This window comes from Mytilus trossulus, chromosome 1 (assembly GCF_036588685.1).
Source record: "Mytilus trossulus isolate FHL-02 chromosome 1, PNRI_Mtr1.1.1.hap1, whole genome shotgun sequence".
In the NCBI taxonomy this organism is placed as follows: Eukaryota; Metazoa; Mollusca; class Bivalvia; order Mytilida; family Mytilidae; genus Mytilus; species Mytilus trossulus.
In genome coordinates, this window is record NC_086373.1 from 34290265 (window position 1) to 34311583 (window position 21319).

Genomic DNA, 21319 nt, shown 5'->3' on the forward strand with positions numbered 1-21319 from the left:
TTGTTGGGTTGCTGTCCCGGAATCGCTAATTTTAAGGAAATTTTGCTGTTTTGGGGTATTATCTTGAATATTATTATAGATAGAGATAAACTGTAAACAGCAATAATGTTCAGCAAAGTAAGATTTACAAATAAGTCAAATGACCGAAATGGTCAATTGACCCCCTAAGGAGTTATTGTCCTTTATAGTCAATTTTTAACAATTTCCACTGAATTCTATTGGGCCAAGTTCATTATAGATAGAGATAATTGTAAGCAGCAAGACTATTTAGTAAAGTAAGATGTACAAACACATCACCATCATCAAAATACAATTTTGTCATGAATCCCTCTGCTTCCTTTGTTTAATATTCACATAGAGACCAAGGTGAGCGACACAGGCTCTTTAGAGCCTCTAGTTTTAAACACTCTTCATAAATGAGGTAATTATGGTATACCAGTTTGTACACAAGTTCTTGAAAATGAAAGAACTCGGGAAAGTTGTGACTGACATGAACTTAAACAGTTCTGTTCCAGAAAATGTTATTGAGCAGATAAAAAACGATGTCCATAAACACAAACTAGTGATCTTCAAAAAACAAAGCGTGATAAGTGGTGACAGACAGGTTGAGATCAGTAAATGGTTTGGTAATTTGGAGTCCACTTTTTATAAACATCCTCGTTCACCTCATCCTGATGTTTTCCGAGTGTCGAATGACGAAGATGAAGGTTGTACACACGTAGGACGTACAGGATGGCACATTGATGGGAGTTTTATGAGGAAACCGTTTGGTTACTCGTTGTATTACATGTTCTCTGTTCCATTAAAAGGAGACACAGGTAACTTATACACCTTATCACTATTACTCTACTCGGCCGGCCGACCCGGCCGCTCGACCTTTTGACGCATACAACAATCACTTTTCCTTTGTGGCGTCAGATTTTTTGTTTTATGACGTCAAAACTTTACGGGAACCTGTGTGATATCCAGTAATGGCGGACAAATAGCAATAAGGTGTATTACATTAGTGGGTCTTATTGGGGTCTAAGCGTGACGCGGGATTGCCAAGTTTTTGTAAGCGTGAGACGTGAAAGACAAATTATTGTACCCTGAAAATGGGAAATGAAGTCTAGTCGGACACGGGAAATTACAAAAAAATGAGAATTGCTTATGTACATAGTGTAAGCGGTCCGCGATTAAAATCCCCCCATTGAGACCCCCTTATTTAAGATTAAAGATATTAATCAACCAATCATTATACTATTTCCGTGATGCAAATATGGTATAGGGTTTGTCTTTTTAAATACACTTTCCATAGGCGGATTCTGTTGGAGCCAGAGTGGGTCGGGGTTTGCAGTCAGTAGGCCCTCCTTATAAAAAGTTCTGGATCTGCTACTGCTTACACTCTTCACACTCTCTCCACATAAACTAAGGTGGTTCACACCCTATTTTTATCTATTTAATTATACTGTAGTCTGTAATTGATCAAAAAGCTGGTTTCTTTCTGAATTTTTTATTGTATTTATCACCATATTCAACGCCACATTGATGTCACTACACTTTTACCAGCTTATGAAACTAATGTGGAATATGTTCTTTACACACTATATATAAGTCTACTTAAAAATAAATAACATTTTTTAAAAAAAATGTGTATTTATTATTATTCTCAAGTCTTGTACAAAAATACAGTTTTCCTTATGGCCATATATCAAATCTGAATTGACAACGAAATTTGGTCTGATTATATATTATTCACCAATACACTTTCATTCTAACTTTCAAACTTTATGATGCAGCAAATTAAGCATGTTATTGTTAATTTTAGCTTTTATACCACTGAATGATTTGTTCAACAGTTTATCACCAGAGGTAGCAGCGAGATGGGAAAGATTATGGATGGTTTCAGATAGAAGAGATGGTGTTGTCCATCCATTGATATATCCTCATCCCATTACAGGGTTAAAAGTAAATACATCTTTATTCTTTAAAAAAACAGTGACAAAGGAACAAATCAGGTAAAGGCCATTTTAGCCCTTAATATGAAGTTTAATGTTTCAAGTTGATGTAAAGACATTGAGAAAGTGTTTGTTCAAGTTTTATTTCAAAGAGTTGATTTTAACATCCCAAATATATTCACATGTTTTCTGTCTTAACTTCATGGATACTTGTTTCCTCTACACATTATATTCGGATGCCATTGGCAAGGTTGTATATTAGGCCTCAGGGGTGGATCCAGCCATTTAAAAAGGGGGGGGGGGGTCCAATTACATGTCCCCATTCAAATGCATTGATCATCCCCCAAAAAGGGGGGGATCCAACCTGGAATCCTCCCTCTGGATCCGTGTCTGGGCCTCTTGAAACCATGCTTGCTTGGGTCAGCCTAGAGTGTGTGTAATTTATAGTGAAAAAATACATCTAATATTTCCATAGACCAAGAAAAGCAAAAGAAACAAAAGATTTATTCAAACTCATATTAAAGTTGGGAAAAAAACTGGCAATGCCATGGCAAAAATAAAAACAAAAAACTTAAGACTGAACAACTCAAACAAATGTTTTTAATGATAAATTGACCTGCTCCTGTATTATTTGATGAATTATCTCCCCTTTTAAAAATATTTCTTAATAAAAAATTGATATCATTCTAATAAGTGAAAAGGATGACTGCAAACTTATTTATTTCCTATAACAAATTATTTTCATTAATTTCTCAAGTGAGATATAATGCATAAAATGAATTGTCACGAATATGTAAAACTAGGATCTTTTTCTCATTTAACTATATTAATAGAATTTAATACGATATGAAATCACTGTAAAATGGGCTAGAAAGGACTAAATGCAAAATAAAGTATCCATGAAAATAAGTTGGTTTACAGTAGTTTACTTAGATATTTTAGTACGCGGTATAGTACTGTACCTATAATTATGCTTGAAAATAAACAGTAAAGATGGATTGTTTTTTTGTTCTTTGCAGACATTATGTTTACATTTAGGAATGTCAACAGCCTTTATATGGGATTTAGGGTCTGAAAAAGAAAGAATGACAGAAAGGTCAGAAACTGTGAAAATAATAAAGGAAATATATCAAGAAATCGTCAAAGATGATGGAAGACTCATTTATTCTCACAAGGTACATGTAGTAATTGAATTATAGAATATGTGTTGATGTTCACATTGCAAAGTTACATTAATGTTTATGAGTATCATATATAGATCTTCTTGATGATGGACTCACATGGCCAAAAATACTGAGAGGGAACCCTGAAGTCACATCGTCGCATGTGGGTCTCATTGGGGTCTAAGCGTGATGCGGGATTGACAATTTTTTGTAAGCGTTACACGTGAAAGAAAAATTAATGTGCTGTGAAAACTTGAAATTATGTCTAGTGGGATATGGGAAATTACAAAAAAATGAGAATTGCTTAAATACAACGTATAAGCGGGATACGGGAATCTGACAATACAGTAAGCGGGATTTGGGATCAGAACCCCCCAATGAGACCCCCTCGCATCAGTGAAAACACATTGCAAAAAGTTCTGTATTTATAATAGTTTCTTCAGATTTTGATGCTTTTATATACTTTCTAGAAATCTGTGGTATGTCCACTGATTTGATTTAATATTTATAATTCCCAACAACCCAATGTTGCTTTTTACTTTTCCAATATTGATATCCTTCTACACAGAGTGCTCCACTTTATTTTCAATTTTGCTGACTTACTTCGTACTTTCAAGTGAAATGTTAGATTTTCTTTCTAATAGTTCATTTGCCAATTACCGATTTGATTCTATTATTACACACTTTTTAAACAAATTACTTCCCTTTGTCCATCGTAGACTGGTTCCATACCGGACAAAATTGGCTTTTGCCAATGCAAAGCTTCATGAATTGAAAGTGATGTTTCGGTGGTTTAACTAATTTATCATGAAAAATAATTTCTTATGTCAAAGGTATTAAGCTTAACAACAAATTAATGTAATTAAATGATTTGAAAATCTTAACAATTACTCACATTACGCACAGGTAAATTTGCTCTTTCTGCTAACTCTCCATTGTAAATAAAAATTAATGTCCCTCATAAGGGAGGCAACTAAAATAAGGGTATCTAATTATAAGGTCAATAACAGGAATTAGCAATTAGCCTATTTGCATTCATATAAAACATGTAAACTTGTCTTTTTTTTCTAGTGGGAGGAAGGTGATTTCATTATATCAGACAATTTAGCAGTAGGCCATGAAGCCTCCGAGGAAACGCAGTATTCAAAAGATGAAGTAGGATTGAGAATATTACATAGGACTACTATTGAAGGAAAACATGAACCTCATAAATGAAACAAACTAATATGTTAAAACAGATATAAAATATTAAATCAATCTATGTACAATGTATATATATAAAAAGATGTGGTATGATTGTCAATGAGATAACTATTCACAAGAGACCAATTGACACAGGTCACCATATATGAGTGTATGTAATAAAATGTAAGCTTGAAGCATGGTCTTCCTATATGTAATGTGTTGGTATTGGAATTTTAATGTATGAACAGTACTATAAAATGTTGAAATCTATAGAAGTATGAGAACAGTATTATTGTTATTATGACATATCAAACAAATACATACAATGGTCATATTTTATGTTTTATAAGATTATTGTGCCATTAAATTTTAGCCATATGATATTTTTTCTTTCTACCTTTTTCAATTAGACAAAATCACTACACTACTCATAATTAATTTACAATGTTAATTTTTGTCAAAGCGAGACGTAGGTATGCTGTTCCCGGTGTCGGCAGTGACGGCAATGTATTAGTTTGTGATTAGGTCTAGATTATGGTGAACCACAAGTGGTAGGTCATTCTATTTGGTATGCAGTTGTATAAGCATTGGCATATCTCATTTCCATGTAGATTATTTGACCCTGTCCCTCAGTCATGGTTTATTGGCTTTGAAACTTTTGCTTATTTTACATGTATTAGTTTGTGATTAGGTCAGTTTATGGGAAACCACAAATGGTATGTCAATGATATTTGGTATGCAGTTGTATAAGCATTGGCAAATCTCATTTCCATGGAGATAATTTGGCTCCGCCCCCTTAGTGTTGGTCTATTGACTTTGAAAAATTTTGTAAGTTATGTATTATTATGTTATTAGGTCAAGTCATGGGGAACCATTAATGGTAGGCCAATGTTAATTGGTATTCAGTTGTATATAAGAATTGGCACCTCTCATTTCCATGGATAATATTTGGCATCTACCCTCAGTCATCGTCTAATGACTGAATCTTATCTTAGTTTACATGCATTAGTTTGTGATTAGATCAGTTTACTATGAACTGCTAATTAGATGTTAAATCAATAATATTTGGTATGCAATTTGCCAGTATTGTTTCCATGGAGATTATATAGCCCCATGTAATAACAATTGTGTATGACTTAAAACAATTGGTTGAGGCAAACTAAGGTTATAGAACAAAAACTAGATATTCAGCAATTTTTTCCATTTGAAAAGGGGTATAAAAGAGGGATGAAAGATACCAGAGGGACAGTCAAACACATAAATCGAAAATAAACTGACACCGCCATGGCTAAAAATGAAAAAGTCAAAACAGACAAACAATAGTACACATGACACAACATAGAAAACTAAAGAATAAGCAACACGAAATCAGGTAAATAGTATAATTTTGGTAGGTCACATTCATGAAAGGGGAGGGGATTGTAGTCATATCCAATATCATTTGTGAAATGGTTATTCCATAACGGTCTGACAACCAACTGGTGATGGCGTCCGTAAAATTTACGAAGGGATGATTTCAACTTCACCATTTGGAACTCTTGGTTTAATAGCTTCCTTGTGAACAGCAACCCTCTATCAAAAAAATCATGATAGGAAATGCAAGCAAGGGAATATCGTATCAATTGGGAGATATATACCCCATATGCAGGTGCTGCTGGAAAGTTACTCCTTAGAAATGTAAAGTTCACAATTGGAAAGCTGAAATTATTGCTTTTGTCGTAAAGTTTTATTTTAAACTGTCCTCATTGTCAATTTCTAGATGTAAGTCAAAATTTAAGGCCGACTTGACTGTATCTGTAGTTTCCTTTATCTCTAGTTCAAAGTGAGATGCATTCCACATAGTCACCAACCTTTGAATTATTTAGTGAAAGAACATCATCTTTATAGCGGAAAGTAGAGTTAAAGGATATCGCTAACTTCTTATCTTTCTTCCTAAGAAGTTCCTGTATGAAGTCAGCCTCATAATAATAAAGAAGCAAGTCGACAGGAAGAGGGGCACAATTTGTTCCCAACGGAATGCTGGCAGTCTGTTGAAAGACTCAACTTCCGAACATAACAAATATGTTGTCAATCAAGAAATCAAGCATCTTGATGAGTTTCAGATAATTTTTTGTTGGAATCAGAGTGAACCTTTACAAAGTAGGATTTATCCCTCCCTAAGACTTGTTTCTACATTGGCCCTTTTTTATTTTATGTAATAAAGCAATACCAACTGTTTTCAATTTTAAAAGCTGCATAACTCTAGAACAATAAAAGTGACACCCCCTTCATTGGAACTTGATCTGTATTTTGTGGTAATAAGCACTGTGTATAGATTCCATACCATTTGGTTGAGGCAATTAAAGTTGGGGAACTGAAACAAAATATTTATCAATTTGTCCAATAGTAAATGAGAATAATTCTAGAACAGTTAAGGTGACACCACCAAATTTCAAACTTGATCTGTATTTTGTGGTTATAAGCATTGAATATATGCTTCATAGTATTTAGTTGAGACAAACTAAATTTAATAAATGAAACCTTTCAAGTTCTTGCAGTAGAAAATTCTATTTGGCACTTCACTAGTTAACTTTTTTGGGGGGTAATTTTTTGTAAATGAAAATAACAACTTAAATGCAATTGATGTTGGATGCTTATGTTTTATCTAATATACAGGTTTTTCATTTTCTGCATTTTTGTTTTGCACCTGTTCTAAGTTCTAAGTCAGGAACTTGTTGTTTAGTGATTGTTTGTTGATGTGGTTCATAAGTGTTTCATATTTCTCATTTTTATGCCTCACCTATGATAGAAGAATTATGTTTTCTGGTCTGTGCATACTTTCATCAGTCTGTATGTCAGTTCATCCTGCTTCAGGTTAAAGTTTTTGGTTAAGGTAGTTTTTGATGAAGTTGAAGTCACATCAAATTGAAACTTAGTACACATATTCCCTATGATATAGTTTTTCTAATTTTAATTCCAATTTAAGTTTTGACCCCAATTTACAGTCGACTGAACAAGAATAATGAGTGTGAGTGGGGCATCTGTGTACTATGAACACATTCCTGTTTATATAGATTAGACCCTTGATTTTTCATGTTTAAATGGTTTTACTGTAGTCATTTTTTAACTTGCTGTTCAGTGCGAGTCAGGGCTCCATAGTTTGACCTATTGAGATTATAAAAGTTCAGGGCTATTCCAGAAAATATGTATGGGGGGGGGGGTTGGAAGGCACATTGTATTAATAATACATGGGTGATGGGTATCAAAGCAACTTTTCACACTATAATGAACTATAATTCTCAATTACAATTGTCTGGGTAGCGGGTGCTGATAAAAACTGCCTTCCAACCCCCCCACCCCCTACATTTTTTTTCTGGAATAGCCCTCAGCTGGGACAACATCCCTAATGCGCCTTGAAATGAGGAACTCAAAAGTCACGTGTAAAGAAAAAATCTCTGTGTAGTGATATTGGACATGTTTCTATTTTTAACAAATGACTGAACTTAATTATTTGTGGTGATTAGGAAAGTAGAGGAACATAGAATAAATGTGTAAAAACTATGGAGCTATTGAATGTGTTCAAAGTATTAAATTTTCAAAGAACTTATTGTGTTAAAAAGGGGATATTTTACCACAAGGAGCCGCATCACAAAAGGATGTTCGGGGTTTGCTAATTTACGGAAAAAGTAATCTCACTTCGTACCCCGAAAATTTAACCACATATGTGAAAATGTCACAGCTTCGAAACGAGCTATCATACATATCCAAGTTTACGATATGGACTGAGCTACAGGAAAAAACGTTACCATTATCGCCTATGGGAAAACAATTAAAGATATTGAGCCAATTTACAAAAAGATAAATCAGAAGTTTCCAGAGTGATCTATGGATGATTTCACCTTGTACACCTGGGAAAATTGTGAAAATGATGGTAAGTATTTTTTTATTTATACCTAGATATCCCAGATGATTTCAGATAACCATTATAGATAAATACCAGCAGATACTCAATGAAATTTTCGCTTTTAGAAAGCATTGCAGGCACGGGGCTGAACACTTTTTTTAGGCACAATTCAAACTTTGTTTACACCCCCGAGAGATCCGAAAGGAATTTGTTTATGAATTGAAAAAGGCATGAACTAACATAATAGTTTTATCTGTAAGTAAACATGACACAATACAGTCTTTGTTATGTAATTATCACTCCGGTTTACAGGAATAACTGATAATCAAGGGAGATAACACACTCCATACGAGTAAAGTGAAATACATCATCATCATGTGCTTTTATCCAATAATTTGACCCATGGTCAGTCAGTAGATATCATATGCAGTTAATAAACAGACAAACATGTACATGTATTAAAGAAATCATGAATTATTATTTGTAATGCACACTAGCAAATCACAAGATATTGTCTTTTCTCAGTGAAAAAGGGGGAGGGTCAACAAACCTTTCGAAAACAACATTGCTGCACCTTTTCAACTATTAAGCTAGTTAGCTACCACTCGTTGCTTCTAATATAAAAGATTTAAATGAAGGTTGATAAGCCACAAGGGAGAAGCATTTTTCTTTCTTTGCGATAAAACGTTCAAGAATTTGATTTTTGCTCTCTCAATAATACTTATGTATTTAAACCAAATAATAACACAGCCTGAGTAATTTTTTTGTCTTATTTCAGTTCCAGACATATCATTACTTTTTAACCTGAGATGACAAACTAGAGGTTTTACAAGGTCCTGAATAACTGGTAAGCATTTTGTTTTATTTGGCAAGCTCTAAATTGTTTATTTATGGTATTTATGCAATTCAAATTACAGTCGGTATGTTAAAAATATACTGATATGAAAACTGTTGCTATGGTCTTGGCATTAAATGAAAATGCTTGGTTACTGATCTTTTCGACTCCATATTTCAAGTTAAACCTTGCGGCAACTGTTCCTCATGTAACACTGCAAACTATAATTAGCATTATTTTGATATGTCGTTATTTAATGACACCATATTACGTGTGATGTCACAACGTTTCCTTTAAAACCTCATGCCGATATCTCACTGATAAAAGATTTTCACTGAAATACATGTAAAAAACATTTTTTCTCAAATACAATTATGTGAAAGAACAAGTTTTGAAAATTTGCACTTCATTGCACTCTAATTATATGATTCAAATGACTTTTACAGTAGTTTATAGTGGTTTCTACAGTATAAAATACCAGGTTTCCACTAGCTGGAATAATTAAGTATTTTGGTGTTTTTTTTATGAAATCTTCATTTTTGCATAATTTCTCTGTCAAAATGCACTTTTAGGCACCAGAAAATTTTATTGAATGCTTTAACAGGGTCTGTGTGTTGTAATTTAAGGTTACATTCAGATGTTTTGTCCTTCTTTTGACTAGTGAAGGTATACTGTAAGAAATTAATTATGCATACACTTTGTATTCAAAATAAATAAATATAGCGATAAAAGTGTCATTGCCTTATAGTGCTGAAACAACTTTATTTTTTTTCAGAAATGGACAAAAATACACAGATTTATTCAGAATGTCATACCGATGAAGATCACATAAAAATATTTGGAAAAATCAGAACTATGGATTGCAATATGGGACAACATCCCTAATGCGCCTTGAAATGAGGAACTCAAAAGTCACGTGTAAAGAAAAAATCTCTGTGTAGTGATATTGGACATGTTTCTATTTTTAACAAATGACTGAACTTAATTATTTGTGGTGATTAGGAAAGTAGAGGAACATAGAATAAATGTGTAAAAACTATGGAGCTATTGAATGTGTTCAAAGTATTAAATTTTCAAAGAACTTATTGTGTTAAAAAGGGGATATTTTACCACAAGGAGCCGCATCACAAAAGGATGTTCGGGGTTTGCTAATTTACGGAAAAAGTAATCTCACTTCGTACCCCGAAAATTTAACCACATATGTGAAAATGTCACAGCTTCGAAACGAGCTATCATACATATCCAAGTTTACGATATGGACTGAGCTACAGGAAAAAACGTTACCATTATCGCCTATGGGAAAACAATTAAAGATATTGAGCCAATTTACAAAAAGATAAATCAGAAGTTTCCAGAGTGATCTATGGATGATTTCACCTTGTACACCTGGGAAAATTGTGAAAATGATGGTAAGTATTTTTTTATTTATACCTAGATATCCCAGATGATTTCAGATAACCATTATAGATAAATACCAGCAGATACTCAATGAAATTTTCGCTTTTAGAAAGCATTGCAGGCACGGGGCTGAACACTTTTTTTAGGCACAATTCAAACTTTGTTTACACCCCCGAGAGATCCGAAAGGAATTTGTTTATGAATTGAAAAAGGCATGAACTAACATAATAGTTTTATCTGTAAGTAAACATGACACAATACAGTCTTTGTTATGTAATTATCACTCCGGTTTACAGGAATAACTGATAATCAAGGGAGATAACACACTCCATACGAGTAAAGTGAAATACATCATCATCATGTGCTTTTATCCAATAATTTGACCCATGGTCAGTCAGTAGATATCATATGCAGTTAATAAACAGACAAACATGTACATGTATTAAAGAAATCATGAATTATTATTTGTAATGCACACTAGCAAATCACAAGATATTGTCTTTTCTCAGTGAAAAAGGGGGAGGGTCAACAAACCTTTCGAAAACAACATTGCTGCACCTTTTCAACTATTAAGCTAGTTAGCTACCACTCGTTGCTTCTAATATAAAAGATTTAAATGAAGGTTGATAAGCCACAAGGGAGAAGCATTTTTCTTTCTTTGCGATAAAACGTTCAAGAATTTGATTTTTGCTCTCTCAATAATACTTATGTATTTAAACCAAATAATAACACAGCCTGAGTAATTTTTTTGTCTTATTTCAGTTCCAGACATATCATTACTTTTTAACCTGAGATGACAAACTAGAGGTTTTACAAGGTCCTGAATAACTGGTAAGCATTTTGTTTTATTTGGCAAGCTCTAAATTGTTTATTTATGGTATTTATGCAATTCAAATTACAGTCGGTATGTTAAAAATATACTGATATGAAAACTGTTGCTATGGTCTTGGCATTAAATGAAAATGCTTGGTTACTGATCTTTTCGACTCCATATTTCAAGTTAAACCTTGCGGCAACTGTTCCTCATGTAACACTGCAAACTATAATTAGCATTATTTTGATATGTCGTTATTTAATGACACCATATTACGTGTGATGTCACAACGTTTCCTTTAAAACCTCATGCCGATATCTCACTGATAAAAGATTTTCACTGAAATACATGTAAAAAACATTTTTTCTCAAATACAATTATGTGAAAGAACAAGTTTTGAAAATTTGCACTTCATTGCACTCTAATTATATGATTCAAATGACTTTTACAGTAGTTTATAGTGGTTTCTACAGTATAAAATACCAGGTTTCCACTAGCTGGAATAATTAAGTATTTTGGTGTTTTTTTTATGAAATCTTCATTTTTGCATAATTTCTCTGTCAAAATGCACTTTTAGGCACCAGAAAATTTTATTGAATGCTTTAACAGGGTCTGTGTGTTGTAATTTAAGGTTACATTCAGATGTTTTGTCCTTCTTTTGACTAGTGAAGGTATACTGTAAGAAATTAATTATGCATACACTTTGTATTCAAAATAAATAAATATAGCGATAAAAGTGTCATTGCCTTATAGTGCTGAAACAACTTTATTTTTTTTCAGAAATGGACAAAAATACACAGATTTATTCAGAATGTCATACCGATGAAGATCACATAAAAATATTTGGAAAAATCAGAACTATGGATTGCAATATGGGACAACATCCCTAATGCGCCTTGAAATGAGGAACTCAAAAGTCACGTGTAAAGAAAAAATCTCTGTGTAGTGATATTGGACATGTTTCTATTTTTAACAAATGACTGAACTTAATTATTTGTGGTGATTAGGAAAGTAGAGGAACATAGAATAAATGTGTAAAAACTATGGAGCTATTGAATGTGTTCAAAGTATTAAATTTTCAAAGAACTTATTGTGTTAAAAAGGGGATATTTTACCACAAGGAGCCGCATCACAAAAGGATGTTCGGGGTTTGCTAATTTACGGAAAAAGTAATCTCACTTCGTACCCCGAAAATTTAACCACATATGTGAAAATGTCACAGCTTCGAAACGAGCTATCATACATATCCAAGTTTACGATATGGACTGAGCTACAGGAAAAAACGTTACCATTATCGCCTATGGGAAAACAATTAAAGATATTGAGCCAATTTACAAAAAGATAAATCAGAAGTTTCCAGAGTGATCTATGGATGATTTCACCTTGTACACCTGGGAAAATTGTGAAAATGATGGTAAGTATTTTTTTATTTATACCTAGATATCCCAGATGATTTCAGATAACCATTATAGATAAATACCAGCAGATACTCAATGAAATTTTCGCTTTTAGAAAGCATTGCAGGCACGGGGCTGAACACTTTTTTTAGGCACAATTCAAACTTTGTTTACACCCCCGAGAGATCCGAAAGGAATTTGTTTATGAATTGAAAAAGGCATGAACTAACATAATAGTTTTATCTGTAAGTAAACATGACACAATACAGTCTTTGTTATGTAATTATCACTCCGGTTTACAGGAATAACTGATAATCAAGGGAGATAACACACTCCATACGAGTAAAGTGAAATACATCATCATCATGTGCTTTTATCCAATAATTTGACCCATGGTCAGTCAGTAGATATCATATGCAGTTAATAAACAGACAAACATGTACATGTATTAAAGAAATCATGAATTATTATTTGTAATGCACACTAGCAAATCACAAGATATTGTCTTTTCTCAGTGAAAAAGGGGGAGGGTCAACAAACCTTTCGAAAACAACATTGCTGCACCTTTTCAACTATTAAGCTAGTTAGCTACCACTCGTTGCTTCTAATATAAAAGATTTAAATGAAGGTTGATAAGCCACAAGGGAGAAGCATTTTTCTTTCTTTGCGATAAAACGTTCAAGAATTTGATTTTTGCTCTCTCAATAATACTTATGTATTTAAACCAAATAATAACACAGCCTGAGTAATTTTTTTGTCTTATTTCAGTTCCAGACATATCATTACTTTTTAACCTGAGATGACAAACTAGAGGTTTTACAAGGTCCTGAATAACTGGTAAGCATTTTGTTTTATTTGGCAAGCTCTAAATTGTTTATTTATGGTATTTATGCAATTCAAATTACAGTCGGTATGTTAAAAATATACTGATATGAAAACTGTTGCTATGGTCTTGGCATTAAATGAAAATGCTTGGTTACTGATCTTTTCGACTCCATATTTCAAGTTAAACCTTGCGGCAACTGTTCCTCATGTAACACTGCAAACTATAATTAGCATTATTTTGATATGTCGTTATTTAATGACACCATATTACGTGTGATGTCACAACGTTTCCTTTAAAACCTCATGCCGATATCTCACTGATAAAAGATTTTCACTGAAATACATGTAAAAAACATTTTTTCTCAAATACAATTATGTGAAAGAACAAGTTTTGAAAATTTGCACTTCATTGCACTCTAATTATATGATTCAAATGACTTTTACAGTAGTTTATAGTGGTTTCTACAGTATAAAATACCAGGTTTCCACTAGCTGGAATAATTAAGTATTTTGGTGTTTTTTTTATGAAATCTTCATTTTTGCATAATTTCTCTGTCAAAATGCACTTTTAGGCACCAGAAAATTTTATTGAATGCTTTAACAGGGTCTGTGTGTTGTAATTTAAGGTTACATTCAGATGTTTTGTCCTTCTTTTGACTAGTGAAGGTATACTGTAAGAAATTAATTATGCATACACTTTGTATTCAAAATAAATAAATATAGCGATAAAAGTGTCATTGCCTTATAGTGCTGAAACAACTTTATTTTTTTTCAGAAATGGACAAAAATACACAGATTTATTCAGAATGTCATACCGATGAAGATCACATAAAAATATTTGGAAAAATCAGAACTATGGATTGCAATATGGGACAACATCCCTAATGCGCCTTGAAATGAGGAACTCAAAAGTCACGTGTAAAGAAAAAATCTCTGTGTAGTGATATTGGACATGTTTCTATTTTTAACAAATGACTGAACTTAATTATTTGTGGTGATTAGGAAAGTAGAGGAACATAGAATAAATGTGTAAAAACTATGGAGCTATTGAATGTGTTCAAAGTATTAAATTTTCAAAGAACTTATTGTGTTAAAAAGGGGATATTTTACCACAAGGAGCCGCATCACAAAAGGATGTTCGGGGTTTGCTAATTTACGGAAAAAGTAATCTCACTTCGTACCCCGAAAATTTAACCACATATGTGAAAATGTCACAGCTTCGAAACGAGCTATCATACATATCCAAGTTTACGATATGGACTGAGCTACAGGAAAAAACGTTACCATTATCGCCTATGGGAAAACAATTAAAGATATTGAGCCAATTTACAAAAAGATAAATCAGAAGTTTCCAGAGTGATCTATGGATGATTTCACCTTGTACACCTGGGAAAATTGTGAAAATGATGGTAAGTATTTTTTTATTTATACCTAGATATCCCAGATGATTTCAGATAACCATTATAGATAAATACCAGCAGATACTCAATGAAATTTTCGCTTTTAGAAAGCATTGCAGGCACGGGGCTGAACACTTTTTTTAGGCACAATTCAAACTTTGTTTACACCCCCGAGAGATCCGAAAGGAATTTGTTTATGAATTGAAAAAGGCATGAACTAACATAATAGTTTTATCTGTAAGTAAACATGACACAATACAGTCTTTGTTATGTAATTATCACTCCGGTTTACAGGAATAACTGATAATCAAGGGAGATAACACACTCCATACGAGTAAAGTGAAATACATCATCATCATGTGCTTTTATCCAATAATTTGACCCATGGTCAGTCAGTAGATATCATATGCAGTTAATAAACAGACAAACATGTACATGTATTAAAGAAATCATGAATTATTATTTGTAATGCACACTAGCAAATCACAAGATATTGTCTTTTCTCAGTGAAAAAGGGGGAGGGTCAACAAACCTTTCGAAAACAACATTGCTGCACCTTTTCAACTATTAAGCTAGTTAGCTACCACTCGTTGCTTCTAATATAAAAGATTTAAATGAAGGTTGATAAGCCACAAGGGAGAAGCATTTTTCTTTCTTTGCGATAAAACGTTCAAGAATTTGATTTTTGCTCTCTCAATAATACTTATGTATTTAAACCAAATAATAACACAGCCTGAGTAATTTTTTTGTCTTATTTCAGTTCCAGACATATCATTACTTTTTAACCTGAGATGACAAACTAGAGGTTTTACAAGGTCCTGAATAACTGGTAAGCATTTTGTTTTATTTGGCAAGCTCTAAATTGTTTATTTATGGTATTTATGCAATTCAAATTACAGTCGGTATGTTAAAAATATACTGATATGAAAACTGTTGCTATGGTCTTGGCATTAAATGAAAATGCTTGGTTACTGATCTTTTCGACTCCATATTTCAAGTTAAACCTTGCGGCAACTGTTCCTCATGTAACACTGCAAACTATAATTAGCATTATTTTGATATGTCGTTATTTAATGACACCATATTACGTGTGATGTCACAACGTTTCCTTTAAAACCTCATGCCGATATCTCACTGATAAAAGATTTTCACTGAAATACATGTAAAAAACATTTTTTCTCAAATACAATTATGTGAAAGAACAAGTTTTGAAAATTTGCACTTCATTGCACTCTAATTATATGATTCAAATGACTTTTACAGTAGTTTATAGTGGTTTCTACAGTATAAAATACCAGGTTTCCACTAGCTGGAATAATTAAGTATTTTGGTGTTTTTTTTATGAAATCTTCATTTTTGCATAATTTCTCTGTCAAAATGCACTTTTAGGCACCAGAAAATTTTATTGAATGCTTTAACAGGGTCTGTGTGTTGTAATTTAAGGTTACATTCAGATGTTTTGTCCTTCTTTTGACTAGTGAAGGTATACTGTAAGAAATTAATTATGCATACACTTTGTATTCAAAATAAATAAATATAGCGATAAAAGTGTCATTGCCTTATAGTGCTGAAACAACTTTATTTTTTTTCAGAAATGGACAAAAATACACAGATTTATTCAGAATGTCATACCGATGAAGATCACATAAAAATATTTGGAAAAATCAGAACTATGGATTGCAATATGGGACAACATCCCTAATGCGCCTTGAAATGAGGAACTCAAAAGTCACGTGTAAAGAAAAAATCTCTGTGTAGTGATATTGGACATGTTTCTATTTTTAACAAATGACTGAACTTAATTATTTGTGGTGATTAGGAAAGTAGAGGAACATAGAATAAATGTGTAAAAACTATGGAGCTATTGAATGTGTTCAAAGTATTAAATTTTCAAAGAACTTATTGTGTTAAAAAGGGGATATTTTACCACAAGGAGCCGCATCACAAAAGGATGTTCGGGGTTTGCTAATTTACGGAAAAAGTAATCTCACTTCGTACCCCGAAAATTTAACCACATATGTGAAAATGTCACAGCTTCGAAACGAGCTATCATACATATCCAAGTTTACGATATGGACTGAGCTACAGGAAAAAACGTTACCATTATCGCCTATGGGAAAACAATTAAAGATATTGAGCCAATTTACAAAAAGATAAATCAGAAGTTTCCAGAGTGATCTATGGATGATTTCACCTTGTACACCTGGGAAAATTGTGAAAATGATGGTAAGTATTTTTTTATTTATACCTAGATATCCCAGATGATTTCAGATAACCATTATAGATAAATACCAGCAGATACTCAATGAAATTTTCGCTTTTAGAAAGCATTGCAGGCACGGGGCTGAACACTTTTTTTAGGCACAATTCAAACTTTGTTTACACCCCCGAGAGATCCGAAAGGAATTTGTTTATGAATTGAAAAAGGCATGAACTAACATAATAGTTTTATCTGTAAGTAAACATGACACAATACAGTCTTTGTTATGTAATTATCACTCCGGTTTACAGGAATAACTGATAATCAAGGGAGATAACACACTCCATACGAGTAAAGTGAAATACATCATCATCATGTGCTTTTATCCAATAATTTGACCCATGGTCAGTCAGTAGATATCATATGCAGTTAATAAACAGACAAACATGTACATGTATTAAAGAAATCATGAATTATTATTTGTAATGCACACTAGCAAATCACAAGATATTGTCTTTTCTCAGTGAAAAAGGGGGAGGGTCAACAAACCTTTCGAAAACAACATTGCTGCACCTTTTCAACTATTAAGCTAGTTAGCTACCACTCGTTGCTTCTAATATAAAAGATTTAAATGAAGGTTGATAAGCCACAAGGGAGAAGCATTTTTCTTTCTTTGCGATAAAACGTTCAAGAATTTGATTTTTGCTCTCTCAATAATACTTATGTATTTAAACCAAATAATAACACAGCCTGAGTAATTTTTTTGTCTTATTTCAGTTCCAGACATATCATTACTTTTTAACCTGAGATGACAAACTAGAGGTTTTACAAGGTCCTGAATAACTGGTAAGCATTTTGTTTTATTTGGCAAGCTCTAAATTGTTTATTTATGGTATTTATGCAATTCAAATTACAGTCGGTATGTTAAAAATATACTGATATGAAAACTGTTGCTATGGTCTTGGCATTAAATGAAAATGCTTGGTTACTGATCTTTTCGACTCCATATTTCAAGTTAAACCTTGCGGCAACTGTTCCTCATGTAACACTGCAAACTATAATTAGCATTATTTTGATATGTCGTTATTTAATGACACCATATTACGTGTGATGTCACAACGTTTCCTTTAAAACCTCATGCCGATATCTCACTGATAAAAGATTTTCACTGAAATACATGTAAAAAACATTTTTTCTCAAATACAATTATGTGAAAGAACAAGTTTTGAAAATTTGCACTTCATTGCACTCTAATTATATGATTCAAATGACTTTTACAGTAGTTTATAGTGGTTTCTACAGTATAAAATACCAGGTTTCCACTAGCTGGAATAATTAAGTATTTTGGTGTTTTTTTTATGAAATCTTCATTTTTGCATAATTTCTCTGTCAAAATGCACTTTTAGGCACCAGAAAATTTTATTGAATGCTTTAACAGGGTCTGTGTGTTGTAATTTAAGGTTACATTCAGATGTTTTGTCCTTCTTTTGACTAGTGAAGGTATACTGTAAGAAATTAATTATGCATACACTTTGTATTCAAAATAAATAAATATAGCGATAAAAGTGTCATTGCCTTATAGTGCTGAAACAACTTTATTTTTTTTCAGAAATGGACAAAAATACACAGATTTATTCAGAATGTCATACCGATGAAGATCACATAAAAATATTTGGAAAAATCAGAACTATGGATTGCAATATGGGACAACATCCCTAATGCGCCTTGAAATGAGGAACTCAAAAGTCACGTGTAAAGAAAAAATCTCTGTGTAGTGATATTGGACATGTTTCTATTTTTAACAAATGACTGAACTTAATTATTTGTGGTGATTAGGAAAGTAGAGGAACATAGAATAAATGTGTAAAAACTATGGAGCTATTGAATGTGTTCAAAGTATTAAATTTTCAAAGAACTTATTGTGTTAAAAAGGGGATATTTTACCACAAGGAGCCGCATCACAAAAGGATGTTCGGGGTTTGCTAATTTACGGAAAAAGTAATCTCACTTCGTACCCCGAAAATTTAACCACATATGTGAAAATGTCACAGCTTCGAAACGAGCTATCATACATATCCAAGTTTACGATATGGACTGAGCTACAGGAAAAAACGTTACCATTATCGCCTATGGGAAAACAATTAAAGATATTGAGCCAATTTACAAAAAGATAAATCAGAAGTTTCCAGAGTGATCTATGGATGATTTCACCTTGTACACCTGGGAAAATTGTGAAAATGATGGTAAGTATTTTTTTATTTATACCTAGATATCCCAGATGATTTCAGATAACCATTATAGATAAATACCAGCAGATACTCAATGAAATTTTCGCTTTTAGAAAGCATTGCAGGCACGGGGCTGAACACTTTTTTTAGGCACAATTCAAACTTTGTTTACACCCCCGAGAGATCCGAAAGGAATTTGTTTATGAATTGAAAAAGGCATGAACTAACATAATAGTTTTATCTGTAAGTAAACATGACACAATACAGTCTTTGTTATGTAATTATCACTCCGGTTTACAGGAATAACTGATAATCAAGGGAGATAACACACTCCATACGAGTAAAGTGAAATACATCATCATCATGTGCTTTTATCCAATAATTTGACCCATGGTCAGTCAGTAGATATCATATGCAGTTAATAAACAGACAAACATGTACATGTATTAAAGAAATCATGAATTATTATTTGTAATGCACACTAGCAAATCACAAGATATTGTCTTTTCTCAGTGAAAAAGGGGGAGGGTCAACAAACCTTTCGAAAACAACATTGCTGCACCTTTTCAACTATTAAGCTAGTTAGCTACCACTCGTTGCTTCTAATATAAAAGATTTAAATGAAGGTTGATAAGCCACAAGGGAGAAGCATTTTTCTTTCTTTGCGATAAAACGTTCAAGAATTTGATTTTTGCTCTCTCAATAATACTTATGTATTTAAACCAAATAATAACACAGCCTGAGTAATTTTTTTGTCTTATTTCAGTTCCAGACATATCATTACTTTTTAACCTGAGATGACAAACTAGAGGTTTTACAAGGTCCTGAATAACTGGTAAGCATTTTGTTTTATTTGGCAAGCTCTAAATTGTTTATTTATGGTATTTATGCAATTCAAATTACAGTCGGTATGTTAAAAATATACTGATATGAAAACTGTTGCTATGGTCTTGGCATTAAATGAAAATGCTTGGTTACTGATCTTTTCGACTCCATATTTCAAGTTAAACCTTGCGGCAACTGTTCCTCATGTAACACTGCAAACTATAATTAGCATTATTTTGATATGTCGTTATTTAATGACACCATATTACGTGTGATGTCACAACGTTTCCTTTAAAACCTCATGCCGATATCTCACTGATAAAAGATTTTCACTGAAATACATGTAAAAAACATTTTTTCTCAAATACAATTATGTGAAAGAACAAGTTTTGAAAATTTGCACTTCATTGCACTCTAATTATATGATTCAAATGACTTTTACAGTAGTTTATAGTGGTTTCTACAGTATAAAATACCAGGTTTCCACTAGCTGGAATAATTAAGTATTTTGGTGTTTTTTTTATGAAATCTTCATTTTTGCATAATTTCTCTGTCAAAATGCACTTTTAGGCACCAGAAAATTTTATTGAATGCTTTAACAGGGTCTGTGTGTTGTAATTTAAGGTTACATTCAGATGTTTTGTCCTTCTTTTGACTAGTGAAGGTATACTGTAAGAAATTAATTATGCATACACTTTGTATTCAAAATAAATAAATATAGCGATAAAAGTGTCATTGCCTTATAGTGCTGAAACAACTTTATTTTTTTTCAGAAATGGACAAAAATACACAGATTTATTCAGAATGTCATACCGATGAAGATCACATAAAAATATTTGGAAAAATCAGAACTATGGATTGCAATATGGGACAACATCCCTAATGCGCCTTGAAATGAGGAACTCAAAAGTCACGTGTAAAGAAAAAATCTCTGTGTAGTGATATTGGACATGTTTCTATTTTTAACAAATGACTGAACTTAATTATTTGTGGTGATTAGGAAAGTAGAGGAACATAGAATAAATGTGTAAAAACTATGGAGCTATTGAATGTGTTCAAAGTATTAAATTTTCAAAGAACTTATTGTGTTAAAAAGGGGATATTTTACCACAAGGAGCCGCATCACAAAAGGATGTTCGGGGTTTGCTAATTTACGGAAAAAGTAATCTCACTTCGTACCCCGAAAATTTAACCACATATGTGAAAATGTCACAGCTTCGAAACGAGCT

The 21319-nt window shown here is 32.6% G+C and overlaps 1 protein-coding gene and 1 long non-coding RNA gene across 2 annotated transcripts; both read left to right on the forward strand.

The window, feature by feature from the left end:
* Positions 1-402: 402 nt before the first annotated feature.
* LOC134722425 (alpha-ketoglutarate-dependent taurine dioxygenase-like) lies at positions 403-4663 on the forward strand. The gene is made up of 4 exons (XM_063586050.1): positions 403-818; positions 1808-1947; positions 2957-3112; positions 4172-4663. The coding sequence occupies exons 1-4, from the start codon at positions 428-430 to the stop codon at positions 4313-4315; spliced, it is 831 nt and encodes a 276-aa protein (XP_063442120.1). The 5' UTR covers positions 403-427; the 3' UTR covers positions 4316-4663.
* Positions 4664-7657: 2994 nt separating this feature from the next.
* LOC134722436 (uncharacterized) lies at positions 7658-20146 on the forward strand. Its single transcript, XR_010107978.1, has 12 exons — positions 7658-8195; positions 8947-9015; positions 9779-10412; positions 11164-11232; positions 11996-12629; positions 13381-13449; positions 14213-14846; positions 15598-15666; positions 16430-17063; positions 17815-17883; positions 18647-19280; positions 20032-20146. It is a non-coding gene; the product is annotated as an uncharacterized LOC134722436 (long non-coding RNA).
* Positions 20147-21319: the final 1173 nt, after the last annotated feature.